General features: G+C 43.5%; 1 protein-coding gene across 1 annotated transcript in view; it reads right to left on the reverse strand.

The window, feature by feature from the left end:
- The window catches only part of IQCA1 (IQ motif containing with AAA domain 1), a 112,388-nt gene that overhangs the window by 64,845 nt on the left and 24,810 nt on the right, over positions 1-22,733 (reverse strand). The window contains exon 6 of the mRNA XM_056350567.1: positions 16,459-16,646. Within this exon, the coding sequence (XP_056206542.1) occupies positions 16,459-16,646 (188 nt within the window). The remainder of the gene's footprint in view (positions 1-16,458; positions 16,647-22,733) is intronic.

Consider the following 22,733-nt stretch of genomic DNA (forward strand, 5'->3'; position numbering starts at 1 on the left):
GGAAGCAGGCTATCTTCCTCCAGGGGCTGTCTCAAAAAGTGAAGGGCTGCTCCCCCTCGTCCACAGCCAGACTGTCCCCAGGCTTCTTTCCAGTGTCAGCTTCCTGTTGACTGTCTACAGCCTTTTGAGGAATGCGATCCCCCCTGAGCCGGCTGGAAGGAGGGTGGGTCGAGCAACCCTTCCTGCTGAGGAAGAACCCCCCTCAGGGCCCAGCACCAGGCTGGGGGATTTGGCTGATGGAGTAATGAGGACTCTGCAGTACACAACTCTCATTAAACTCTCATCTGTTTTGATTTTCTTACATCTTTCCATTCTCTTTAAAGCGAGGTCAAAAATACAGAAGCTGGCTCAAAGAAACACCGGGTCAAATTCCCCTTGCATTTACTGAATTCCTTACCTTTGGTCAGCTTATCCCGCCTTCACAGAATGCCAAATCCTGACTCAAATTGGCAGTATGTCCTGTGCTTAGTATTAAACTTAAGAGACTGAAACAATTATGGCCAGTTTTAAGCAAGATTACTTTAACTCGGACTAGGAGCTTTGTGAGAATAGCTTTCCTGCAGAGTCAGCCAGAGGGAATCAACAGTACTTTATTAACACAATATGAATTCTGTAAAGAGGAAAATAAAGCATGCGATTTTTGTATCAAGGCCAGCCAAAAGAAATAACTTGCCCTCCAACATCACAAGTTTCTTTGGGATTTGGAGTGAAATGGAATATAGAGAGCATTTTGTCTTATGGGATTTGTTTATGAGAAATTTGAGCAATTGCTTTTGCTCCTTAGAAGTCAAGGTGTTAGGCAAACAAAATGCATCACTATAGGGAAGGGAAGGAAGGCTGTAACTTGGGCATGGCTGCTTTAAATTGTTTTGCTATGGCTCATCACATTAACCTGAAGATAATGCTTTGGGGAAGGTTGAGAAATGGTGCCCTGGACAGGTCGCCCACCAGGAACAGTGCCACTTGCACCCAGGCTCTGTCTTGGCTCTCTCAGGACTTTGCCCTCCTCCTTGTTCTGAAATGTTTTTGCATACGCTGTGTTTCTTCTGCCTCCACCTGACTGAACGGTACTTGAAGTATTTCAAGGGTATTAGTGGTATTAGCTGATTTTAAAATGCTCTGAAATGACTGGACTCTCCCTGAACCTATTGCTTGTATGCTGGATGGATAGTTGTGTGCATGCATAATAAATTCAGTGCACCTGGGGAACGTCAAACTCCCTGCACGTGCTATGCAGCATATGCACGCTTTATATCTGTCTAGAAAACTGGGGACTAAGAGCCTGAAAAGGAACAGAGAAGTTTTTGTGCTTTGATCTACCCTTATTTAAATACTGGAATAAATACGGCACAGCACGTAAGACTAATACATAGCCTTTTGTGTCGGTGGGTAAAGCAACCCAGCCTACCCGGTGCAAGCGTGGTAAAACGATGGCACTTTTGTCTGGTTTGTAACAGCTTGCATCATTTCACAGTGTGATGAAGACGGGTAAATCTGAGGCCATACTGAAGGTGGCATTAGACACATTTCAGCAGCTAGATCTCCAAGCCTGCCTTACGTCTATGGTATCGATGCAGTAATACAGTCCAGTCTGGCATAACTCTAACTTGCCTCGTTTTTATCCTCTCTGGAATAAGATGATCTGTATGTGCATACTGTCCTCTTCAACCACTCTATCATGGCTGTCCCATTCATGGATCACTGTGCCGCTGACCTGCTGCCTGCCCATGATTTGAATTTACGCGTTTGTAAAGGACAATGTGTAATCAGCATCTGTCAGGCACCACATTACTGCTTGGGAGAGTGGCTCACTACTTCGTTTAAGACCTATATTGTAGTGCTGTGCTAACGGCACTACTTGTAGCTAAGGCTGCGCTTCCTCGAAAAATACTTGTGATGCAGAAGAAAAACTTGAGTGGGGAATGGGAAGATGAAAATGGTGCGTAGTATATTCTGAAGTTTTAGAGAAGGCAACCAAATATGCTGCGCTCCCTTTCGCTGCTGCCATGCTTGTCCACTTCAAGGGATCTGGTTCTCTGTGGTTTGCGTGAGTGTTTAAATGAACTATTTAATGATAAATCTGAAGCAATTTCATGCATATGAAAGCAGTCACAGTGCTTGACTTTTCGATGTTCGTCCCAATTGGCTTGTGCAGCCTTATTTGAATAAATCACAATCAGGTGTACACAGAGTGTTAAACCAGGAAAAAACTGAGATGGATATTGAAGAATGTTGCAAAGGATCTGTATATAAAGTTAGAGATGTTTGCAGATTCCTGGTCGATGCTAGTAGCCAAATAGCTCTGTAGCAAGAAAAATAATTTAGAATCTCTGCTTTGGCAATTTAAAAAAGTGTGAGAAAAGACAAGGAGAAACATTCCAGGTGAGCTTAATTAGAAGTCAGTGTCAAGATGCTATTAAGAAGACCATCCGTTTATCAACAGCGTTAACAGGGGAAACCCAGTCACCTCTGCAGTCTAAGGAACACATGGTGATGCCTTGAGATGCCAGGTTCATTAACCCTCACCTTTTAGTTTTGTGAAAGTAAAATTGGAGTGCTGTATTTCTATACGTTCAGCATATATCTGATGTGCGATCTATAGTCTCCTTAAATTGACTGAAAATGCGGGCAATCTTAGAGACAAAGAATCAAATGCTCTTTGTATGATCTTGGCGTTGCCTCTCCAAATGACTGAACTCTTCTGCATATGCTACTTACACTGGGATGCACTCAAATTTAATAAGTATAAGCACAAAATGGAGCTTTTTTTATTATTGTTCATTTACGTGATGGCTTAATAATGTGCTTTTTAGGCATCTCTTTGGTAGATGGGGCCAGTGCTGCAGAGAGTGGCTGGCAATGTGGTGGAAGAGGCTGACACCTGGCTGGAGACCCAGGGACAGGCATGGGGTTGTCCTCTAGGAATTTGGAACTGGTCCTGCAGCCCACCCTTGGTAGAAGCAAAATGCCCAAGCATCAGTAATGTCCTTCTGCCGATGTGGTGGAGCAGGTAGGGTGGTGTGGGAAGTGCAATGGGAAGGTGGGGAGACTTGAAGGGCAGGTTTGCTCACTTGCTACATCTTAGGGCTCTTGTGGATTTTTTTCAGTACTGGAGACCTAAATGTCTTGCTTCACAGGCCTGTATAGAGGATCAGTTGTCTGGAATGGCTGCCTTATAGGATAGCAGAGCTCCCCCGGGCAAAGCATGTAAAGATTAGGTTTGGATGGGAATGAAATACAGGCACATACGTGGGAGAGGCTACAATCAGCTGCTCCCACCTTCGCTCCCACGAGTTCCCAGGCCTCCCACAACTGCAGACCTTGCAATACATAAAGATAAACGCATGTATTACACATGATTTCCCAGAAGAGAATGAGGGTGAAATGATATTTTGGGCGTAGCGTTACCCCCTCTGTAGCAGCTATGAGAGCTCAGCCAATGATGGGAAGCACATGTATGCAATACGAAAGATGGCAGAGCTCCGGCTCTGGAATTTGCTCCCTTGGAGCAATTGTATTTTGACTTGGAATACTTTGAGGACTCCTGCAGCTACACAGACTGCAGCCTTTAACTTATAGCTATACTTTAAACCACTGTCTTCAAAATTGGTTGCTGGATTAGATGCTTTCCAAAAAAATCTGCAGGAAAAAGCCAGTCTCCCTGTGTGATGAGGAATATAAAACAAGAGAGTAAACTTCCTTCCAAGCCATCAAAGGATTACTGAGTCAGTAAGACACTCTAAGAAGAGAGAGGGGACTTAGTTAAGGGTAATGCAGTTTTCTGGTATTACATAAATATCTTGGTAAACACTGAGCGTGTTAGCTCTTCTATGGTTCTACACCCCTTGCCCAAGTCAAACAATACTGTATTTGGTACAGTACCTTATTGAATGGTACTATGTGAATATAGTTATTTTGCCCAAGTGGAGCCTAGGGACAACTAGCGACTCCCCTTACATATGCTGTTAAACGTCTCTTCTTCAGCCTAGGATAGTAACTCTTAATACTGCTCTTGTGTAAGTCCTAAGGAAGCCTGACACAGCAGACAAAACGCATCTAGTCTGTGATGCTAATAGCTGGGTGCGTTTAAAGTATATTACTATAAATAATTAGATTTTCTGTTGTATCTGCACAGGACTGAAATATAGCATGACTTTAAAGCCCTGGACTCTGACCTGGATAACAAAAACAACCTGCTTGATGGAGTCTGATTAATCTCCCCTGTGCTGAAATTCACTGTAAAACTGAAACATATTGACTCTGGAAGGAATGGATGAGACTCAGGTTTCAGGCAAGTTCTTGTTCTGGCCACAGAAATACTATCTTCCAACCTCTTCAGCACTAAGTTGAGATTCAATCCAAGTATAGGATTTGAATAGACCAACTTTAATGCTAACTTTGCGCTGAGAAGAGTTTGCCTAGACGCTTACCAAACTATGCAGCATGCTGCCCACCTAACAAAGGGGTAGTGTCGAGATCTCAAGGGAAATAATCAGCTCAAAGAAAACAAATATGCCTTGCCTCGTGTGCCCTTGACATGCTTGCCAACCCTGGGATTGCAGTGTGCTGCTGTTACCTGCAGCCTGTACCAGCTAATCCGCTATGGAGATCTAGAAGCTGATGCGATAACTCGTTTCTGCTGCCTGTGTCCTTCTGCTCCCTCGACTGCCCATCATTTCTGCGTAACCCTACTGGAATTTGACTTAAGCCCCAAAGTGAAGGGCATAAACTCATCCTATTCTAAATGCCTCTGGATGTTTTATTAACCACCTAAGAACCTACTTGCAATGAAGTTGGGCTGTCAGCCTTTGTGGTACCTTATGGAAGCTGAGTTTGAGTCTAATTGCATATTTGACATTTGACTCAAAAAGAGATGAGCTGGTACAGGTGATGGAGGGCAAGGAGGAATGAGACCGGAGGGGAAGCACTCTCAGCGGTGTGGTAGATGTTACACCAATTTCCAGTGTAAGCCTGGATTTTCTATGCTAGACGAGACAAGTCTCCTGGGCGTAGAATTCACTTGAAATTCAGCACTTCAGTAACTTGTCAATAGTTTGTTAAATAAACATGAATACACAATACCCTGCATCAGCCTTATATTCCATCAGACACTCTTCTGTTATGGTCCCCAGTATGTAAACTCTGAAAACCCTACTGCCAGTGAAAACAGTGAAACAACTGTATTCCAGAATTAAATATATCCCTCTTCTCTTGTGAGAAAGAATAACAGGCTGTCGTTCACAGCCATACTCCCGGCATAACTTGCATGCCTTCATCCCTACCATAGTTAAGCAGGACTCCCTGACAATCAAGCCTTTCTTCATACACCCACCTGAGCTTGCTTGCTGGCATACACATTTGGGGACTGCTCTTTTATCTTTGCCTTGGACACGTTAATGCTCTCTATAAGTCTTTGGTCCTAACTGTCCCTGTTTTTCAAATTGGTAACTTATAGGGTGGTTTGTTTGGGTTTTTTTCCTCTCCAGTTATACGTGTCTTTTATCCCTCCTCTTCTGATTCTGCCTCTCCAGCTCCTCGTGACTGTTTCTGCTACTCCTTTGCTCTGCTTGTGTCAGTCCACGCCACGTTTCTTTTTTTCCCCACTTGCCTCCTTTCTTCTTTGCGTTTTACAGAGCTGAGGCTGAAAATGTCTTTTCTACCTCCTCTGCTTGCTTCTCCAAAGAGATCGTTCTGTGGAGCAAGGGCTGTAGCTTGGGAGCCACTGCTCTAAGCTTCGTGCTCATTTTTATTCTCCTTACTTCTAAGCTTTTCCTTAGTCTTTCTCTTCCCAGAATACCCCTCAAACACCTCTCCTCTGCCAGCCACTGGCTCTTCAGTGCCTCTGTGTCCTTCTACCAGGCACCAGTGGGACTCCTGATTCTTTTTTTCTCTGCCCGTTTCTTGTTCCTGTATCCCAGCAGATCTTCATTCACCTTTCTTGTTGGAAATGGGGAAGTGGGGAAAATTGGTTCTTCCATCGGCTCTGTGTTAAATCGCTGGAGAAGATACCTCTCCCCATCACAGTGTGGAGTGGAAAAAAAAAATAGCTGGGCTGGGTCTTTTCCTGTTCCCCTTGGGATTCATTCCCTTCTTCCTTTCTCATTGATTAGGACTATGCTATGCTGGTCAAACTAAGAGTAGATCAGATAGTAGAGCAGGTCCCTCTGGGCCAAGCATAGGAGGTATTTAGCTGGATTACCGGAACAGAAACCAGCTCTGAGGTGAAAATCAGGCCCCAGTTATCAGTGTTAAACACCCCATTTGACTGTTTCTGCCCTCAGAAATCCCGTCTGCTGCGTTAAGACTCTGCTTGAGAGAGGAATACAGAAAGTGAGAGAACTGCAATGCAACGTATCTATTGAACCAGGCGCACTGCTGCAGCGTTTTCCAGAAAAAGCCCAATCCGGTCTTCAAAACATGTAGAGCTGTATTATAACAAGCTGCTGGCAAGTGTGAGTCCCTGAATGTAGCTGATGTTTGTGTCTGTGTGAGTATCTATGACAACAAATAAATCTAACGTTTGGGAAGTGTCCTTGAGAAGATCAGCAGGAGGTTTTGCATTATGTCGGTAACACTTAGCATTTTTAGACTTCTAATTCCGAAGTATTACTATAGATGGGTATGAGTACTTCAGGAAAATGGACTAATTAGTTACAAGATTATTTTTTTCTTGTTTGCAAATGAGACCAACTCAGAGTAATGCTATTTACTTTAGCTGATCCCAGACTTTCAGACATAAAGGAGTGAATATTTTTAGGAGCTTTAATGCTAAGTGGGAGGCTTAGACTCAAGGTCAGCGGACTCGTGGGTATCTGTGGGTCACTTCAGCCATTTGAAGGAGAAAAGGGGATCTAACCTAGATTTGTTGTAACGGCCAGCGTTGCTTCTGTAGTGCTACGAATCAAAAAGTAAGAAGCAAAGGAAGTCAGGAATTTGCCCTACGGAACAGTGCTGGGGATGGGCATATCTGTAAGCACAGGGCTAGAGGTGACTAGCAGGACAGGACACAACAGCTTGCCCTTGCACTAACACTGTGGGTTTGGTCCTCTGATTTCTTCTGCCTGAACAGCAGCTGTACCATCAAATATGTGTGCTGAGGTTTATTGCTTTGGCTTTACTCATTGCATCCGTTTTACTCCCATGTCCCGTACTGTGCTCGCAGGAATCCGAGAGTGAGAATGAAGAGGCACGCCCTCTTTGTATAAGCAAAACTACACTTATGGATGTCTCCGCACAACTTGCTGGAACTGGGCCTGTAATGGGGAGACTGCGGATCCTCGTAAAATATCTGGAAAAGCTACACACCAAAAGCAGAGCTCGAAAAGCCCAGTCATTGCCAGCATTGCAGGGGAATGTGGTGCAAGACCTGCTTCCTCTCCTCTGTCTTTTCTGAGGTTTCACAGGGGATGTCTCTCCTGTGCTCAAGTATCTGACTGCTTTTGTCCCTCTTGCATTCTAACCTCTAATGATTAACCTTATCTTGGTTCTCATCTTGCGTGAACAGCTGTGCGCTCTCTGCAGTGCACTGGGCAGCAACTGACAGCACCAAAACAGCTGTACTAATTTTCCACTTCTGGTTTTAGCACTTCCCCTGTGTCGCTGCCTGACACTATCCATTACAAAGCTCTATTTTTCAGCTGATCACAGATTTGTCAAGCTATTAACTATTTGGACTGAAAATTTAGATGTTGAGCATTCAATTTAAAATATATAGGCCTGAAAATACTGGCTCCAATGATTCAGGTTTTTCCAAGATGGAGCCTAGTTAAAGACGCTGTTTTGCTTATGCTAAATAAATGAAAATGTCTGATTGGACCCATCCTTCTGCTCCCAAGATTTAGACCAAGGAGCTCCATCTTGCTCTTTGAAACAGAAATCTCTCTGCCATCCCCGTAAAAATCCTGTGTCCACAGGCTGTGAGCTAGTAGGCTCTGGACAATTCTGCCTTTGGTCTACAGTCACCAGCGTGTTTAGAACTTCAAAGTTGCAAACTGTAGACAAAGATACTGGGACTGAAACGGGGTGGGGAAAAGGTTAAGTCTTTCTGGGCAGAGTGATTTAGAGGCAAGTAGGTTGAGAAGAAAAGAGGAGGAGGAGAGACCGGTCTGAAGAAGAACCACACTCATTATGGCTTTGCTAATGTGTGACTGTTCAGATCTGAATGAGCTTTTAATGTCGCTAATGCATAATTTACATGCAAGCACGGCAAGAGGTGTGCAATGCAAATCATGCCTGATGAAGAGATGAATATGTGCTTTCAGATGCTGAAGTTCTGAGCATTCCTGTTAGATGCTGAGGAAAAGCCCCATTACAGGTAGAAAGCCCATGACTGAGCTCTTCAGCAGAAAAGCCCCAAGCGCCTTGGCACTCAGACAGTTTTCCCTGATCTTGCACTGGTGGTGAACTGCTTGGGGAGCAAGAGTACGTGCTTCTGCCTGTCTGTGACACCCTTGAAAAAGCTGATATTGATAAACTTGCTCAGAAACAACAGTGTCTTATTCTACGAATCCCCTTGGAAGCTGATGGGAGTCTGCTTAGAATGACTTAGCTCTGTTAAATAATATCAGGACCTGACCCTATTTTCAGTAACAAAGTCAGCAAGCAAACTATCAGGGAAAGGAGAGATCGTTCCGGGAAGACCACTAATGACTTTGATTTAAGGTATCTGAATGCCTGTCTGGAGGGGAATCGTAATGTTTGGAAAGCTGGTGGAGATGTGCTTATGTGCAGTGTTGGCACACTTGGTGATTAAATCATAGTTCATGAGGATGACTTGTTATGTTGAAACCCCCTTGGGAAGCTTGATTTGCACCTGCAATATTTTCCAAATCTTCTTTTTGTTCCTTAATTATTTCAAACTTTTGATAGTTCAATGAGAAAAAATTAAGGCTCGTCAGCAGAGTCCTTTGCATATGTTTTTAATCACTGTATAGAGGCGGCAATCATAAATTGAAGTGTAAAGTCTAATGGAACTGGAAGGGCAACATATTTCAGAGTTTGTGATGATTTAGAAAGCAGAGCTAGTGATGTTACCAATGCCTCTCTGGAGGCATGACACCAGGGTTCAACTGGTCTTACTGTTTCGGATACACGCCACCAAGATTTATCTGTGTTTCACCAAGTATGAGAAATATATGAACCCAGGGGCTTCTGGCTGATCCCCCCCCAAAAGCCATCAAGCTGCCTCCATTAATGTCAGCATACTCGTAAATTTTTAGCATGCACTGAAGTAGGCAACTTCTGCCACTGCACAGAAGCTTCCAGAGGTGTGTCCCCTGCCTCCTGTAAATCCATGGACACCCAATAAAGTAGATTAACTGCAGATGGACTTAATAACAGTTGTCCCTCCTTTGAAATTAGAGGGGTTCACACTTTTTAAAAGAGGACGATGTAGTGTTCCCATAAGCAAGGAAGAAGGACTAAAGGTTTAATTATTATTTTTTTTTTTTAAATGGCTGTTAAAGCTAGATAGTTGATTCCAATCAGTGGGAAAACAGGTTGCAGAACCGTGGGCTCCACACTCTCTCACCATGCGCAAACAATCCTCTCATTTATGATAACTTATTTTCCCTCTGTTCAAAGAAGCCCGGTGGGCTATTTGCTCTGGTACTCCTCTGGTAAGCCAGCGATGCATTTGCATTCCATTCCTTTGCTCCCTCCAGCCCCAGAGATGTCTGCCAAAATTAGTCAATAGATAACTACTCAGTGGAAGCTTTAAGAATGCGTTAGGAAAGGCTTGAACATTATCCATTAATGTTTACAGCTCCTAATTATGTTAATTAATCAGTCTTAGAGGTTGTCTCACCCGGGAGCCCAAAGGCAGGATTTTAGTTCCCACAGATGTACTCTAACACAGCGGCACGGCTGCTTGCAGCGAGGAGCTCAGCACGATCTAGCTGCCAGAATATTTCTGCAGGGTCCTGGACAGGTTTTGCTGCCAGAGCTGTGTGCTGTCACGGCTGTGTTGTTCCTGATGGATTTTGAAACTAGCGTTGACTGTCTACACGAGGTACAGTCCAACATCTGGGAGGGGGCTGAGCCACGTTTGGGAAGGCTGGTGTTAAATGTAAGCTGTTCCTGCAGAAAGGCCTTTTGGCATGGGAGAAAGGTGTCCAGAGAACGCTTTGTAGCAGCACTAATTGTTGTGATACAGAGATTACTGCCTTTACAAAATCTGAAGTTATTAGGTCTGTCAGAAAACGGTGGTGAACTAATCGATAGAGAAAACTTTTTCTCTCTATTAACGTTTCCATAGTTTTGCAGGAAGACAAAGTATTCTGGCAGAGGTGGACACCCAAGCCTGTGCCATCCTCTTTCAGAGCTTCACAATTCTGAGCTTGTCTTCACTTACTTGAGGAAGATGAGAAGACTCAGAGGAGAGAGACACAACTCAGACTGGCTGCAGAGTGGTTAAGGAGGAGCTTCTTGTTTTGTGCTGTTCCCTAAAGAATTCGGTTTGTGTAGGCTCTCTGTGCACAAAGTACAAGAGAGTAGGAGATGTAGTCAACTACAGTGAACAGGTAAGGACAGGAGAAAACTGCAGTGCAGATATCAGCCTCTTTGTAATTTAGTTCAGCTCATCTTCATCTGGAGGAAAGAGCAGGCAACCACTTATTTACCCCCATCTGCAGAATATCCTGATTTTCATGTTGAGCTCACAGCTGCTTCTGGCTGGTAATTTTTGCTCCGGAGTGGAATGTTGCATACGAGTAGCTTTGAGTGTGTGTCAATCCTTTAATGATGACAAGGAAAACAAGTAATGACAATCTGGACTAGGTGAAAGAGAGCAGTTCATCACCCATCCTGTGGGCAGTAACTCCTGCCTGCATCGAATATGAAGTATCAGATACCAGAGAGGCATTTTTCCGTAGGTTCCTACCTTGCAGGGGCAGCAGAGAAGAAGGGAATGCATTTGCCAGAGTAACACGGAGTTGTATGGAAAGAGGACTGTGAGTAAGGGGCTGGTGGCGTCTCTGGTTGTGTGCCAAGGATTTCCAGACTGGAGCTTGCTCTTTAAGAGCACAGTCTGCCATGGTGGTTCACTGCACTAAAACCAGTTATTAAGCAATTTTCCTATCAGCTGTTTTGTGAACTGTTGCCATATTGTGTAGAGACCACAATCCATGCTCCTTGGTTACTTGGAAAGCACTTCTGGCAGGCTGAGGGCATGTATGATGAGCCAGACAGGTCTGAAAACCAGCACGGGTCTGGATGAACTCGGAGCAACAATTCCTCCGAACCAGGGCTGAGGGGGGTGTGGGGATGCCACTGCTTGGCGCTGCCGAGGGGTCATCTGTCTCTGTCCTTTTGGCAAGGCTTCAGCTGCTGATGGATTGCCTGGCAACTTTCATGCATGTTAACATTAACTTCATAAAAAGCAGTGTGTACGGAGTGTGAAATGCGATACGGGCAGTGCCTGACACAAATGAATACGCTCCCTATTCTGCGGAGTTTCAGTGCAAAACCTCTCTCTCCATTCATCTTCCCCCCACCGCCTCCTTCCCCACCCCCTGCTACCTAGGGAGCCCCGTGAACAGGCGTATTGGCAGTAAACTCAGCTCAACAAAACAGTCTTGTGAAAAAGGGAAATATAACACGATCACTTCCTATTTCTTTCCCCTTTCCTCTGCATCAAAGCCTGGGCTGGCTGTCAGGAATGTTCAAAATGAATAAATAAAGCGCAGGAACCCCCCACTTCAGAATGAGTCTCATCCACTCACTATGAAGCTTGCCCAATTCTTTTCCTGACAGTACTCGAGTCAGCAGGCAGAGCAAGAAGATCATTCAAAGCTAATCAGTAAAGTGTAAACCTATTATGAAAGCACATTTACCCCTCGCCTCCTCCTTCCTCCAGAAAAGCAATCCCCAAATCCGTGGGAATAACACATAACGTACATAAAAGTTGCTATTACTTAGATCCCCTGTTATTAGGTCAGCAATGCCACTGATGAAATACTCCCCAGAGCACCGAGCAGCGGCATATAAATCCTCCAAGAAATTCACAGCGTAATTTGTTACAGCTAGAGGGCATAAGACACATTACAGCAAAGCCTGTGTATTAGGCTCTCCCCTGTGATTCTTGAGGCTATCTCTGGTAATAAAAACCTCATCTTGATTTCTTATCCTTTGTATTGATTTCTGTCAGAGAAGACTTTTCTTAGGCAAAGATGCTACTATATTTCTCCGCATAATAAGTGGGTCCTGCTCCCTGCTCCCCTTTTCTTCTCACCCCTTCTTAGTTTAGGGATGACTCCAAGGAAGATTCATAATTTGGGAATTGTTGGTGCGTACAGTGGGTACGGAGTGGAGAAGATGATGATGGCTGGTTTTGCACATGCAATGCAAAACCCTAAATGTGAAATTAGAGAAAAATGGGTTTGGTCTGGAATGGTACAGGACATTGGAACTAAAACCCCAGCTATGCAATTGCTGTATTTTAATACGAAACTCTGTTATTAAAGTAATGGATGAAACTTCTAGGAGTCAAGTGATTAAAATCCAGACTCAGATGTATATAATCATTGCGACTATTAATTTTGGAACATTTGTACTTCTGCTCTATGAATCATAGCTATCTCAGAAAAAAAAGGGAGGCCTGTAGGTATACTGCATGATGCTTTTTAAAAGGGCTTTCAAAAAAATAATTATCCATCTTTCCTAGTGTGGTGCAGAGGGACAAGGCCAAATAGAAATCTAGAAAGCTTTAAGTGAATAATTTGCAAGCCAAATAAGAACAGCTCCACAGAACTCAATACAGATAAACAGAACGATGGATGATAAGGCTGTGAAATGCACAGTGTTATACGAAAAATATTTTGTCTTCTCTGCAGTGGGATTGCTATAAGCAACTGGGACATTTTCATGTAATCTGTTCCTTTGGGTTTGACTTTCTTTTGCTTTTTTTAAAACCTATCTGCATAAGAAGCTGTTTTGGGTCTCGAAATGACTGAAGATACGCCTATTCCCTTGTGCGCAGAAAGTGGTAAATATTTATAGCAGTTCTTACAAGTGGAGAAGTTTAATAAATGCTTATTGCTTTTGTAATCTAAGAGCAGCTGTGCTGAAAGACAATACCTGCTAATTGTATTTCCTATCACATCCTTTCCCAATTCAAGGATAAAATATGGAAGTTTGGGTTTATTTTTTTAGTATGTACTGCAAAATTTATTCAAAAGAATCTTTGTTCCCCTTTAACTCTCTGTTTGTTTCATAGACTATGGGAAATGGTAAACTCTGTCAAAAAGCCTAGTTAAAGAATAATTTATAAGCTCTGTTTAGCTGTTGATCTCATAGATTGGCTTAGTGGAGAGCCAAAATATATCCTGGCAGGTAATAATTAATGTAAAGCTTGACACTTCAGATCTGGTCCACTGTTCAGCAGGCCAGGCAGGAGCAGGACACAAATCCTGCTAGTTCTGCAGCGTCTCTGGCAGGCACCACACAGCAAGCTTGGCTCTGCATGGCACACGTGCTCCCCATGTGTAGAAACTTGCTGGGGTTTTGTTTCCATTTTTTTTTTTTTTTTCATTTTATTTTAAAACACCTATTTTGGATGCAAGTGAATGTGTCTGTGGAGAAAATTATTTTAGTCACTTAGAGGCCTCCTGTTAACAGCAGGATGGCAGGCAGCTCCCTCTGACTCCTCTCAACCCCATAAATCACTGCATCACTCAGCCAGATTCAAATGAACTAAAATATTGGGTGATGTCCAGCCTTTGCTGAAGCTGATGGCAGCTCTCCCACTGGCTTCACTGGGGACAGAATTTTATCTGCCACACTGCTAAATCCTCAGAATAGTTTTTATCAATAAGACCTGTCCAGTCTTGGCTGAAACATGCTTTAGTGACTTCTAGAGATCATGATGGACAGTTAATTTAAAAGAGTAACAGGGAGTATGATCAAACATGCTGCTTTGACTGCAGCAAGTCTGTCACTGCCCCGCTGCCATCAGAGGTGACCCTGCACTCAAGCAGACCACACAACTGCACGTGCAGCATCTCTGTGACTGTATGACACCAAAATGCTTTAAACTGCTCTTTGTTAATTTTTTTTGGTATCTGATCGTTTCAGGTGGGTGGGTAGAAAGTTACCTCTGTCTGTGGTTATTTTACAAGGTTGGAGGGGAGCCGTTCTCAGCCTGTTTCAGCTGAAAGAGTGAAACAGACACAACGTGTCTGATTAAAGGCTTATCTATAAGCAGCGGTATCATTGATTGATTAACTCTCTGTGTGTGTATATCTTAGTCCCATTTAATATAATCACTTGCTCGGGAAAAGCATATCCATAAAGCTATCCAAGACCAGTTAATGTGGTGCTTATATTCAAACATCTGCTTTATTCTTTGTTAATTTTCAAGTCTAGATGGGATTCAAGATTACTGAACCCGACTAGATCAGACCAGACAACTTAAAGGTTAGCTAAAGAACTTCTTATAACTTGTTTAATCACGTATTTATATGCTGTGATACTGACTATGTCTGCCTATAGCCTTGAAGCCTCACCTAAAGTTGGGCCCCTGGGCACATCTGGGATATAAATGTAGCCATGAGGTCCCATTTCACTTGTAAGGGCTGCTGAATAAGAAAGCTCAGCATTTACACTCCACCTTACATCTTTAGAGTATTTCATAGGTGCGTGAGACTGAGGTCGCTTACACATTAGGTAGCAAGAGTTCTGATGAACTGCTCATTCAGCCATCCCTCTCCACCTCCCTTGATTGAACGATGGCTTTGGCTTCCTCCAAATGAACCTTTGGATTGGTTAGGCTCTTGGTTGGCTCTGCTGTTAAATGTCTCCGTGGAATGGATTTTACTTTTAATAATGTCTCATAACTGTCTTAAAAAAGGTTTATGGCTCAGGCTTATTCTCTGGGAGATCGGCTGTTCTCTGCTAATCTCCTATAGAAACATTGTTATTGGTTCACACAGTATTTCAGTTAGTTCTCCTCGAGCTCTAGAGTCAAGTTAATTGGACACGATTGACCTATGTTAGAGAATTACTATTAGATGAGTAATATTAAGCAAAGGAAATAAGATCTTTCTGTAGCTCAGAACATGCTGGGAGTTGTGGGGAGCAGCAGGAACTGGCAGTTCCAGAAGTGTGCAGCACAGACCCCAGGAACGGGGTTGATTTAGAGAACAGGGAAGTGCTTTGTAATAACCGAGGTTTGTAAAACCAGCAGTTCTTCCTAAAGGAGCGCTAGATGGGGCAAAGCTATTCTCGAGTCTCGAGTGCCCGTAAGATGCAAAAGTACAAGAATGAAGAGAAATAGGTTGTGGCAGACTTGTGAGTGTTATTTTTGATTGCTGCTTTTTTTTTTTTTTTTTTTTTTTTTAAACTAACCCTACACTGTCATATAGCTACCAAAACCTGTTTAAAGTACTTAAAGAATAAATAGAGCATGATTTATCAGAAAGCATTTGTGTTTCCAACTGGGAACTGCATGCTGAAAGCAGGTCCAGCACACTCTTAAAAATGCTGAGTGATTAATGGACATGACATTAGTCCACCAGACCAACGTAACATCACCAAGCAGCTCAAGACACAAAAACACGGCAAGTGTTTTTGCAGAGCAGTTTTATGCAGAGCAGCTGGAACCTTGCTGTTAAATCCTGGAACTTTTGGGCTCTGCTTCCCAATTTACTTTTACATACTAACCCACTGGATGGCGTAAATCCCAGAAAAAATTATCATAAATCCAGGCTATATTCCCTAGTACAAGGCTTTACAGTATTGCCATATTAAAATTGCCAGTCTCAAAACTTCTTCAGCTAAAGTAAACTTCCTGAGAGAACTATAGGTGTCAGCATGCAGTTTAAAAATGTGTAAGTATGTGCTTAACTCTACTGAGACGTGAAGTTTCACTGAGATCAGCAGCACTACTTAAGTAAAGTTACATTTGGAGGAGTGTCTTGAAGGTCAAGCGTCAAGTACGAAAGTACTTCAGATTCACGTCGGCTGCTGGATAATACCAGTAGCAGGTACCTGGATGGCGGTACCAGTGACGTGATGTGATTTGCTATGGCAAATAATTATATTTCTATCTCATGGAAGACTGCGTTCTCTCTCTTAAACCTTATGTATTCAGACAGGGAAAAAAAGTCAGTGCTCCTGAACTTTAAGTATGGCTCTTATAATGACAAAGCTGGAGCCCAAGCTGAACGTGCTGCCACTTCAATGTCTGGGGACCTGACCCTGATGTCAGTCTTTCAAGGTGCACCTCTGATCCCTGCTGGACTGTGCAAGGAGTTGTATTACTCCTTGTAGTAACAGTCTGGTTTCCCCAGTTAGGAGCCCTGCCGCTCAGGAACTCAGCTCCACAGCTGGTGCAGAACTAGGTCTTCAGGTGGGACTGGGATCCACCACCTTAAGATGGATTTCGCAATTTGTAAGAACTGCAAAATCAGGCCGTTTGGGACAAATGGACTTACTAAGGGGCAAGTGTTTATCTCTGCTCACCGGCATTCGATGAAACACTGGCTGATCTGATCCTGGAGCGTTTCTTTGATGTCGAGTCCCTCCATTTCTCTCAGCTTGTCCTTGATGAATACCTCCTCATGTGTCTTCTGGACCTCACCTTGCAGGGAATCTACTTGCCCAGCAGGCATCTGCAACATACTCATCGCCTGTAAGTGAGGAGGTAGGCTCTGAAAAATGACAAGAGGAGAAAACAGAAGGTATGACTTAAAAGAAACTTAATATAAACTGGAATACCAGGTTGACAGCGAATCCAAGCTTAAGCATTAATTTATTTGTGGGAAGCCAGGAAAAAACCCTGTGCTCGTAAAAAGTGCCTGGATGCACACAATGGTCTATTGTTAGTGTTTCAGCATTAATTAACAACATTGCAATGTACAAAAACAACTCTTCCAGCGTGGGATCCTGGGATCTCAATGAGACAGGTGAGAAAGCTGCTGTTCTGCAAATGCCAACTTTATCCATGTCAGAAGGGTGCCAGAGATTTTTTTAATTGAATTTTCAAATGTTTGGACTTCCCATTGGTACTTTTTAATTAGCCAGTATTGTTTTTAATTTGTTCACTTAAATTTTTATATGCACTGCTTGGTCAGTGGTTTCCTGGTATTTTGTTGCAGCTGGTCATGTTCCTTTAGGAAATCAACTTCCCCTGAGGAACAACAACAACAAAAGAATAAACAACCCCCCAAACACTGTAATAAAAATTAAGCTCCCCAAGTTTCCCATGATTTGATAACCTTGGCAAGAAGGGCTTCTAGGCCAGTTGAAAGTCGTACAATAATTTCTCCTTTGTGATTGATTTTACATGTGTAGGTTGGGAGAGAAAAAATGAAAGTCTTTCTGGTATGCAAATACAGAAGCATGAAAAATACCATCTGTGTGGGTGGTCTGAAACTTTGCATTTTTCAGTTTGCGATGGTTGATAAAGTTGAGATGTTCCCAGTATCTTATGAGCTATTACTACCTTGTAAGTGTAGAGAAAAAAATATTTTACAAATTGTGAACTAGTAAATGAACTTGTAAATTAGCTGTAGTTTTTTGCAGTTCTAGAACAAAGTATTTTCCACATGCTGGGGAAGGACTAACCACTTTGATAGTGTATGTCAAATTTAAGAATGGGAAAGAGCAGAAAATAAGATAATCTGGCTTTGTAATAGCGTGCGGTTTGCTCTTCAAAGTTAGCGTCTGTCTGACATACAGGTGGCAGCATATGTGAACAAAAGCCTGGGAGTGCTGGTTTGCATGAAAAAACCCTACACAGTTCTGCTCTGGCCTTCCACCTTCAGAATGTGTAGGAAGTGTCCTTAATCAGCACATCTCAGACTCATTTAGTAACGCATTCTCCTTGCTCCGGTGATGTATTTTCTAGCGTGCTCCAAGTCCTAATTCCAGAGGTCTCCCACAAAGACAAAGCTTCTATCAGAAGTTTGGCCAGCTTATATTTAAGATCTGGTTTTCGGTGTTTTTCCATGCTTCAACCAGGTTCCAAAAATCACTAACAAGTGCCAAGCAAATTTGGTTTCAGAAAGTCCGCAGCAGGACTGCACACCATCCAAAGTAAGCACAGAGGCCCCGTTCAGGAAAGCAATTTACTGCCTTCCCTGCATCTGCAATGTGTGACTCGTGCTATGCAAAAGGAATTGGTCAGGGCCACCAGTGAGAAAATACTGAGGAGGAAACAAGAAGAGCAGCATGCTTTTGAAAGGGTGGCTGCACACGTTCTCTTCCTGAATATACGACCTCAAATGTTGCCTTCCACCCCGAGATGTTACTTTCTCTCAGTTCTCGGTTTCCATGGAAGTCAAGTGTTTCTAATCTTCACCTTCACCAGCGCCTATTTTTAAGTACAGCACAACGAATATTTACACTATTTATTTGCATTTCACCATTGCCTGCCTTCCTAATATTAAATGCACCTCAGAACAGCCAGATGTGATGATGCTTTCTCAGGGCTTGTTTGGAAACCAGAAGAGGACCCACGAGGCTTGCTTCCCAGATTGAGATCTAGAAACAAGATCCGCTTCCCTCGGGCGGTTTCTCACTCAACTATTTGCTTCACTACAGCAATACTCAAGGGACTGCTTTTCTGAGAAGTTCCCATCAGAGCTTTACTGCTCAGAGGTACCGGTAGCAGGGCTGATCCCAGAGAGGTGAGCCAGCTAGAGCCAACGCAGCTCCTCCATGCCTTTGTTTACTGCCATAGCACAGTCTGAACAGAGGACACCCTACGAGATTTCCTAACCAGATGCTTGCCAGGGGAAGCCGGGGAAGGGCTGTTTCATTTAGAAATAAGTTTTCCAGCAGAAGATGTGTGAGAAGAAAACTGAAAGAAGTCTGGGAGCACACGGAAGGGACGGAATGAATAGTTCCGTGATCAAAGGTAGCTGTGGTGAATGCTGAAGATGTCCTGCTTGGGTGGGCAGAATGCCCCCCGTCCTGTCTCCCTTGGCAAGCGACAGAATCAACGTTCACACCCAGGCGACTCAGTGCGAGGGGTGCAAGGGTATCTCTGGCTTTAGGAAGGCTGACCTACAGCCGATGGAAGAAGACAGGCTCCTCAGATGTTTAGATGTGTTCTGTGAAGGGTGAACCATCGTGACATGGCTCCCCAGATGAACAGCTTATCAGTGCTGGGAAGGGGCAGTTCCCCTTCCACCCTAACTGCTGGATGTGTGGTCCCTTCCTTCTCCTGCACGGGTTCTGGCACCCACCTGGCCCCGCAGTGAACCAGTTGAGTGCTCTAAGAACGGGGAAATAATCCCTTTTTGTCTTTACACACACAGAGCCCTCCTCAGGTTAATCGTCTCCTGGTGTAATGGGGTGAATCAGCTAGCTAAGGAGGCATCTGAGGGCTGGAGCCATAGCAAGGCAAGTGGTGGGTGAGCATAGGACCAGACCAACGTGGAGAGCAGGTTGGCCCACGCAGCAGCACAGAGCTCCCCTCTGCCATCTCTGAACCTTTCCTCTGCCCAGCTTCTCCTCCGAACTGCTCTCCACTGAGTCCTGAGAGCCTTTGATGATCAGCTACTCGTCACTGTGAATTTACTTCCAGCTTATCTTTCATCAGTACTAAAGCCAGATGAGGCAAGAACTGTTTGAACTGGCAAGAACATGCCCACATGAACAAGGTCAGAAGTAGGAGATTCTTATCTTTAAGCGAATTAATCCAGACCAGATCTACACTTGAGTCCAGGTTGTGAAGCTGGTGCGGATGCAGTCCAGGTAGCTCTAACCCAGATGGCTCATATGCTGATAGCTGCAGAACATGCTCTGGTTGGCAAAATCCAGCCAATCTCTGAGTAAATATTCGCGCAGCTACCTATCTGAGCACCACACGGTTACCAATATATCTGCTGGTACCAGCTTATGAGCGGCACTCAAAGCCCCAAGGCTGAAGTACAGCTTATGAAAAGAGCTCTGTTGTATTTGCTCTTCATTTTTTTTTTCATTTTCTTTTGCAAAGACTGTTTTACTACAAGAAAGCAAAAGAAACAGGAGCCATTCCTACCGACAAGAGTCCAGCTACTCACCTTTGATAGCTCGCTAAAGGAAGGAATGAAAGAGAACAGGGAAAGCTAAGGCTGTATTTGCATTCAACCATCTTTTTTCCCCAACAATCCTATTAATTTTTTGTTATTAGTATTTTCTAAATTTAGATATACGGAAAAGGGTGTATTCACGTAGAGGAAAAGGCCATTGCTGATGTGAAATACGCTGTTGCTTGATTGCTTCCATTGCTGGGAAAGGGGAGCTGGCTCAGACCTCGATGGCCAGATAAGCTGGGGAGGAAGGTAAGTGTTGGAGAGGAATCAGCCAGGTAGGATGACATGGCAGGTATGAGAAGACAGTTGATCTGAGAGGGAGTGGGCACTGCCAGGCGAGTTGTTTCCATGTGTAGCAGGGAGATATGTTAATAACAAGATGCTCTTTGACATTGGCCTAGTGGTGGACAGACAGTTGCCAAACCTGGGGCTTGTCCTAAAGTGCAGAAGCTTTGGCAGTAACATACTCCAGCTTGGATGGGTGAGGGAGAGCATGAAGAGCAGAGCTGGCTGTGATAAATGAGTCCTGATGGATCTGTGGTCGTCTAATGTGGCACAGACGCAGCGTGCCCTATTTATGAGTGAAGATCAGGAGAGGCTGATGAGTGTCAGGAACTGAATTCCTGGTCTGGGGCAGGAGGAGGCAGCCAGTGCTGAACAGCAGTGAGGAAACCGTGCCGCAGTTACTTGATTTTTAAGTAAAGCATTACAGGTGAACGTACAACTGGCCTGACTTTCTATTCTCTTATTTCGAAATCGATGTGGAAAAAAAAAAAAAATTGGACTCAAGGAAAACAAGGATGCAGAAACATCAGAAGAACATGTATGTGTACATGGGCTAACAAGTCAAATGGAGGCTACCTCAGGACTGCTTCCCTGGCCTATAAGAACTGATGCAAGTGTACTTCAGGGTGTGAACGATCAAGGTAAAGTATAGGTAGGGAATAAGAAGATGAACTAGGTAGAAGTTGAGCGTGGAAGTGAATTTAGCAACATAACCTAAAAATAGACATTTCAGCCACAGGAGCTGCTGGAGAGATATAACGAGATGTCCAGAGGATGTAATTGCACCATTGTTTTAGCTGTCAGTTCTCTGTTGTTTATGCGCATTTGTGATGCGCTTTCATAGAAAACACTTTTCTTTTGTCAAGTAAAAGACAAACTGAGGAAAGAAAACCGAGTCCTCAGGCACCTAATGGATGGTATGAAATGCTTTAGACTATTACAGCACCTTAAAAAAAAGTAAACTATAAATAGTATGGGTGATATGAATTAGAGAACACTGCTTCTGCCTCCTTGTTTTACACTTGAAGAAAGCTGCCATGTTAAGCTTGCTTGCTCTTGTCTGCAGCGTTCTTGTCCTAATCACAAAAGCATTTGTCAACCTAAACCTGACCAGTTTCAGTTTAACGCGTTCCTAACCTTGCCTCGGTAATGAGGAGACAACTGAAAAATCTGGGACCTTATATTCATCTTCAGGCACTCCTGGGTCTTCAGAAACAGTGTCTATATGACAGCCCTGCTGGAGTTTGTCTTCTCTTGGCAAGGAGCAGACCTCAGAAGAAAGTATATCCAAGAAAGCGTTGGCCATCTGAGGATGCAAGAGCGAAGAGGCAGTGAAATGGCAGAAGGAGTGCCAAGACAGACAGACAGTGTGAGAGGATGCTGGCCAGTGTTACCTGTGATCAGGATCAACTTTCCATGTGGGCATGAGCTTGTTCTGGAGCTCTATAAAGAGTTATACTGAGACAATATGATGAGTGCTGCTTTTATAGCCCTCTATACTTAATGTGCATGCTAAGGAAGACGAGCCAATTTATTTCTAACATCGCTTCTCTCGGCCCCTCTAATGTCTCTGCTTCTGAATCCAAGGGAGGCATTCTACAGTAAGGCACTAATAAATAGCTTTTCCTTGGGGGAAGAACCATTTTCCCATCTTGAAGAAATTTCTTTGGCCATGTGAAATTCAAATTTGTTAACTTGCCCTACAAACAGCAACTCATTTAGAAACAAATTACAAATATTAGATGGAGACAGTGAACTTGATAATGCAACGCTGCCACATCAGTTGTAGAATAATGCATCTTAATGAAGGCTTCCCATGTGAATAAACCATTATATTTACAAGCTTTTCACAGTTAATGACCCAGAACTGGATAACGAAACTCACATTTTTAGTGTGGTCCTCTGTCAGCAAAAGTATACATATTAATAATTGATGTTGCTGTAAAAATAGGACATAATATGAAGATTCCTGAGTTTGTGGGAAAATAGGAGTACATGGTCCATTAACTTAAAATGCTTATCTAATGTTTGATGGGCTTTGTCTTTAAAATCCTTGTTTAAATTAATAAGGCAAAATGGACATTCGTCTAAAAGAGAATTTTATTCCAACTCATCAGTCACAAGTATGCTGGTGAGAGCGCTGTTAGATTCTTCCCTTTACTCCTCCTCCCCAAAGAGAATTTAGGCTTTATGGAAGTGGAAGACCCACCAGCAGAAGGCAGGACCAAGTTCACCATGCCTTCCAGGTAAGCCAGTGTGATGAAAGCCTCTCGACGTTTTCCCTTTTCAACTTAGGAACTCAGTTGCACAGATTGCTCTTTCCTAGCCTGAAAAGCTTGCCTTTCTGCTTAGTCAGCTCAACAGCTCTTTCCAAGGCAGACTGCTTTATTGTTCATTATAAAACACTTAGAGGTGTGCAGGCTGGCTGAA

The sequence above is a fragment of the Falco biarmicus genome, chromosome 8, assembly GCF_023638135.1.
Source record: "Falco biarmicus isolate bFalBia1 chromosome 8, bFalBia1.pri, whole genome shotgun sequence".
NCBI classification, from domain to species: domain Eukaryota; kingdom Metazoa; phylum Chordata; class Aves; order Falconiformes; family Falconidae; genus Falco; species Falco biarmicus.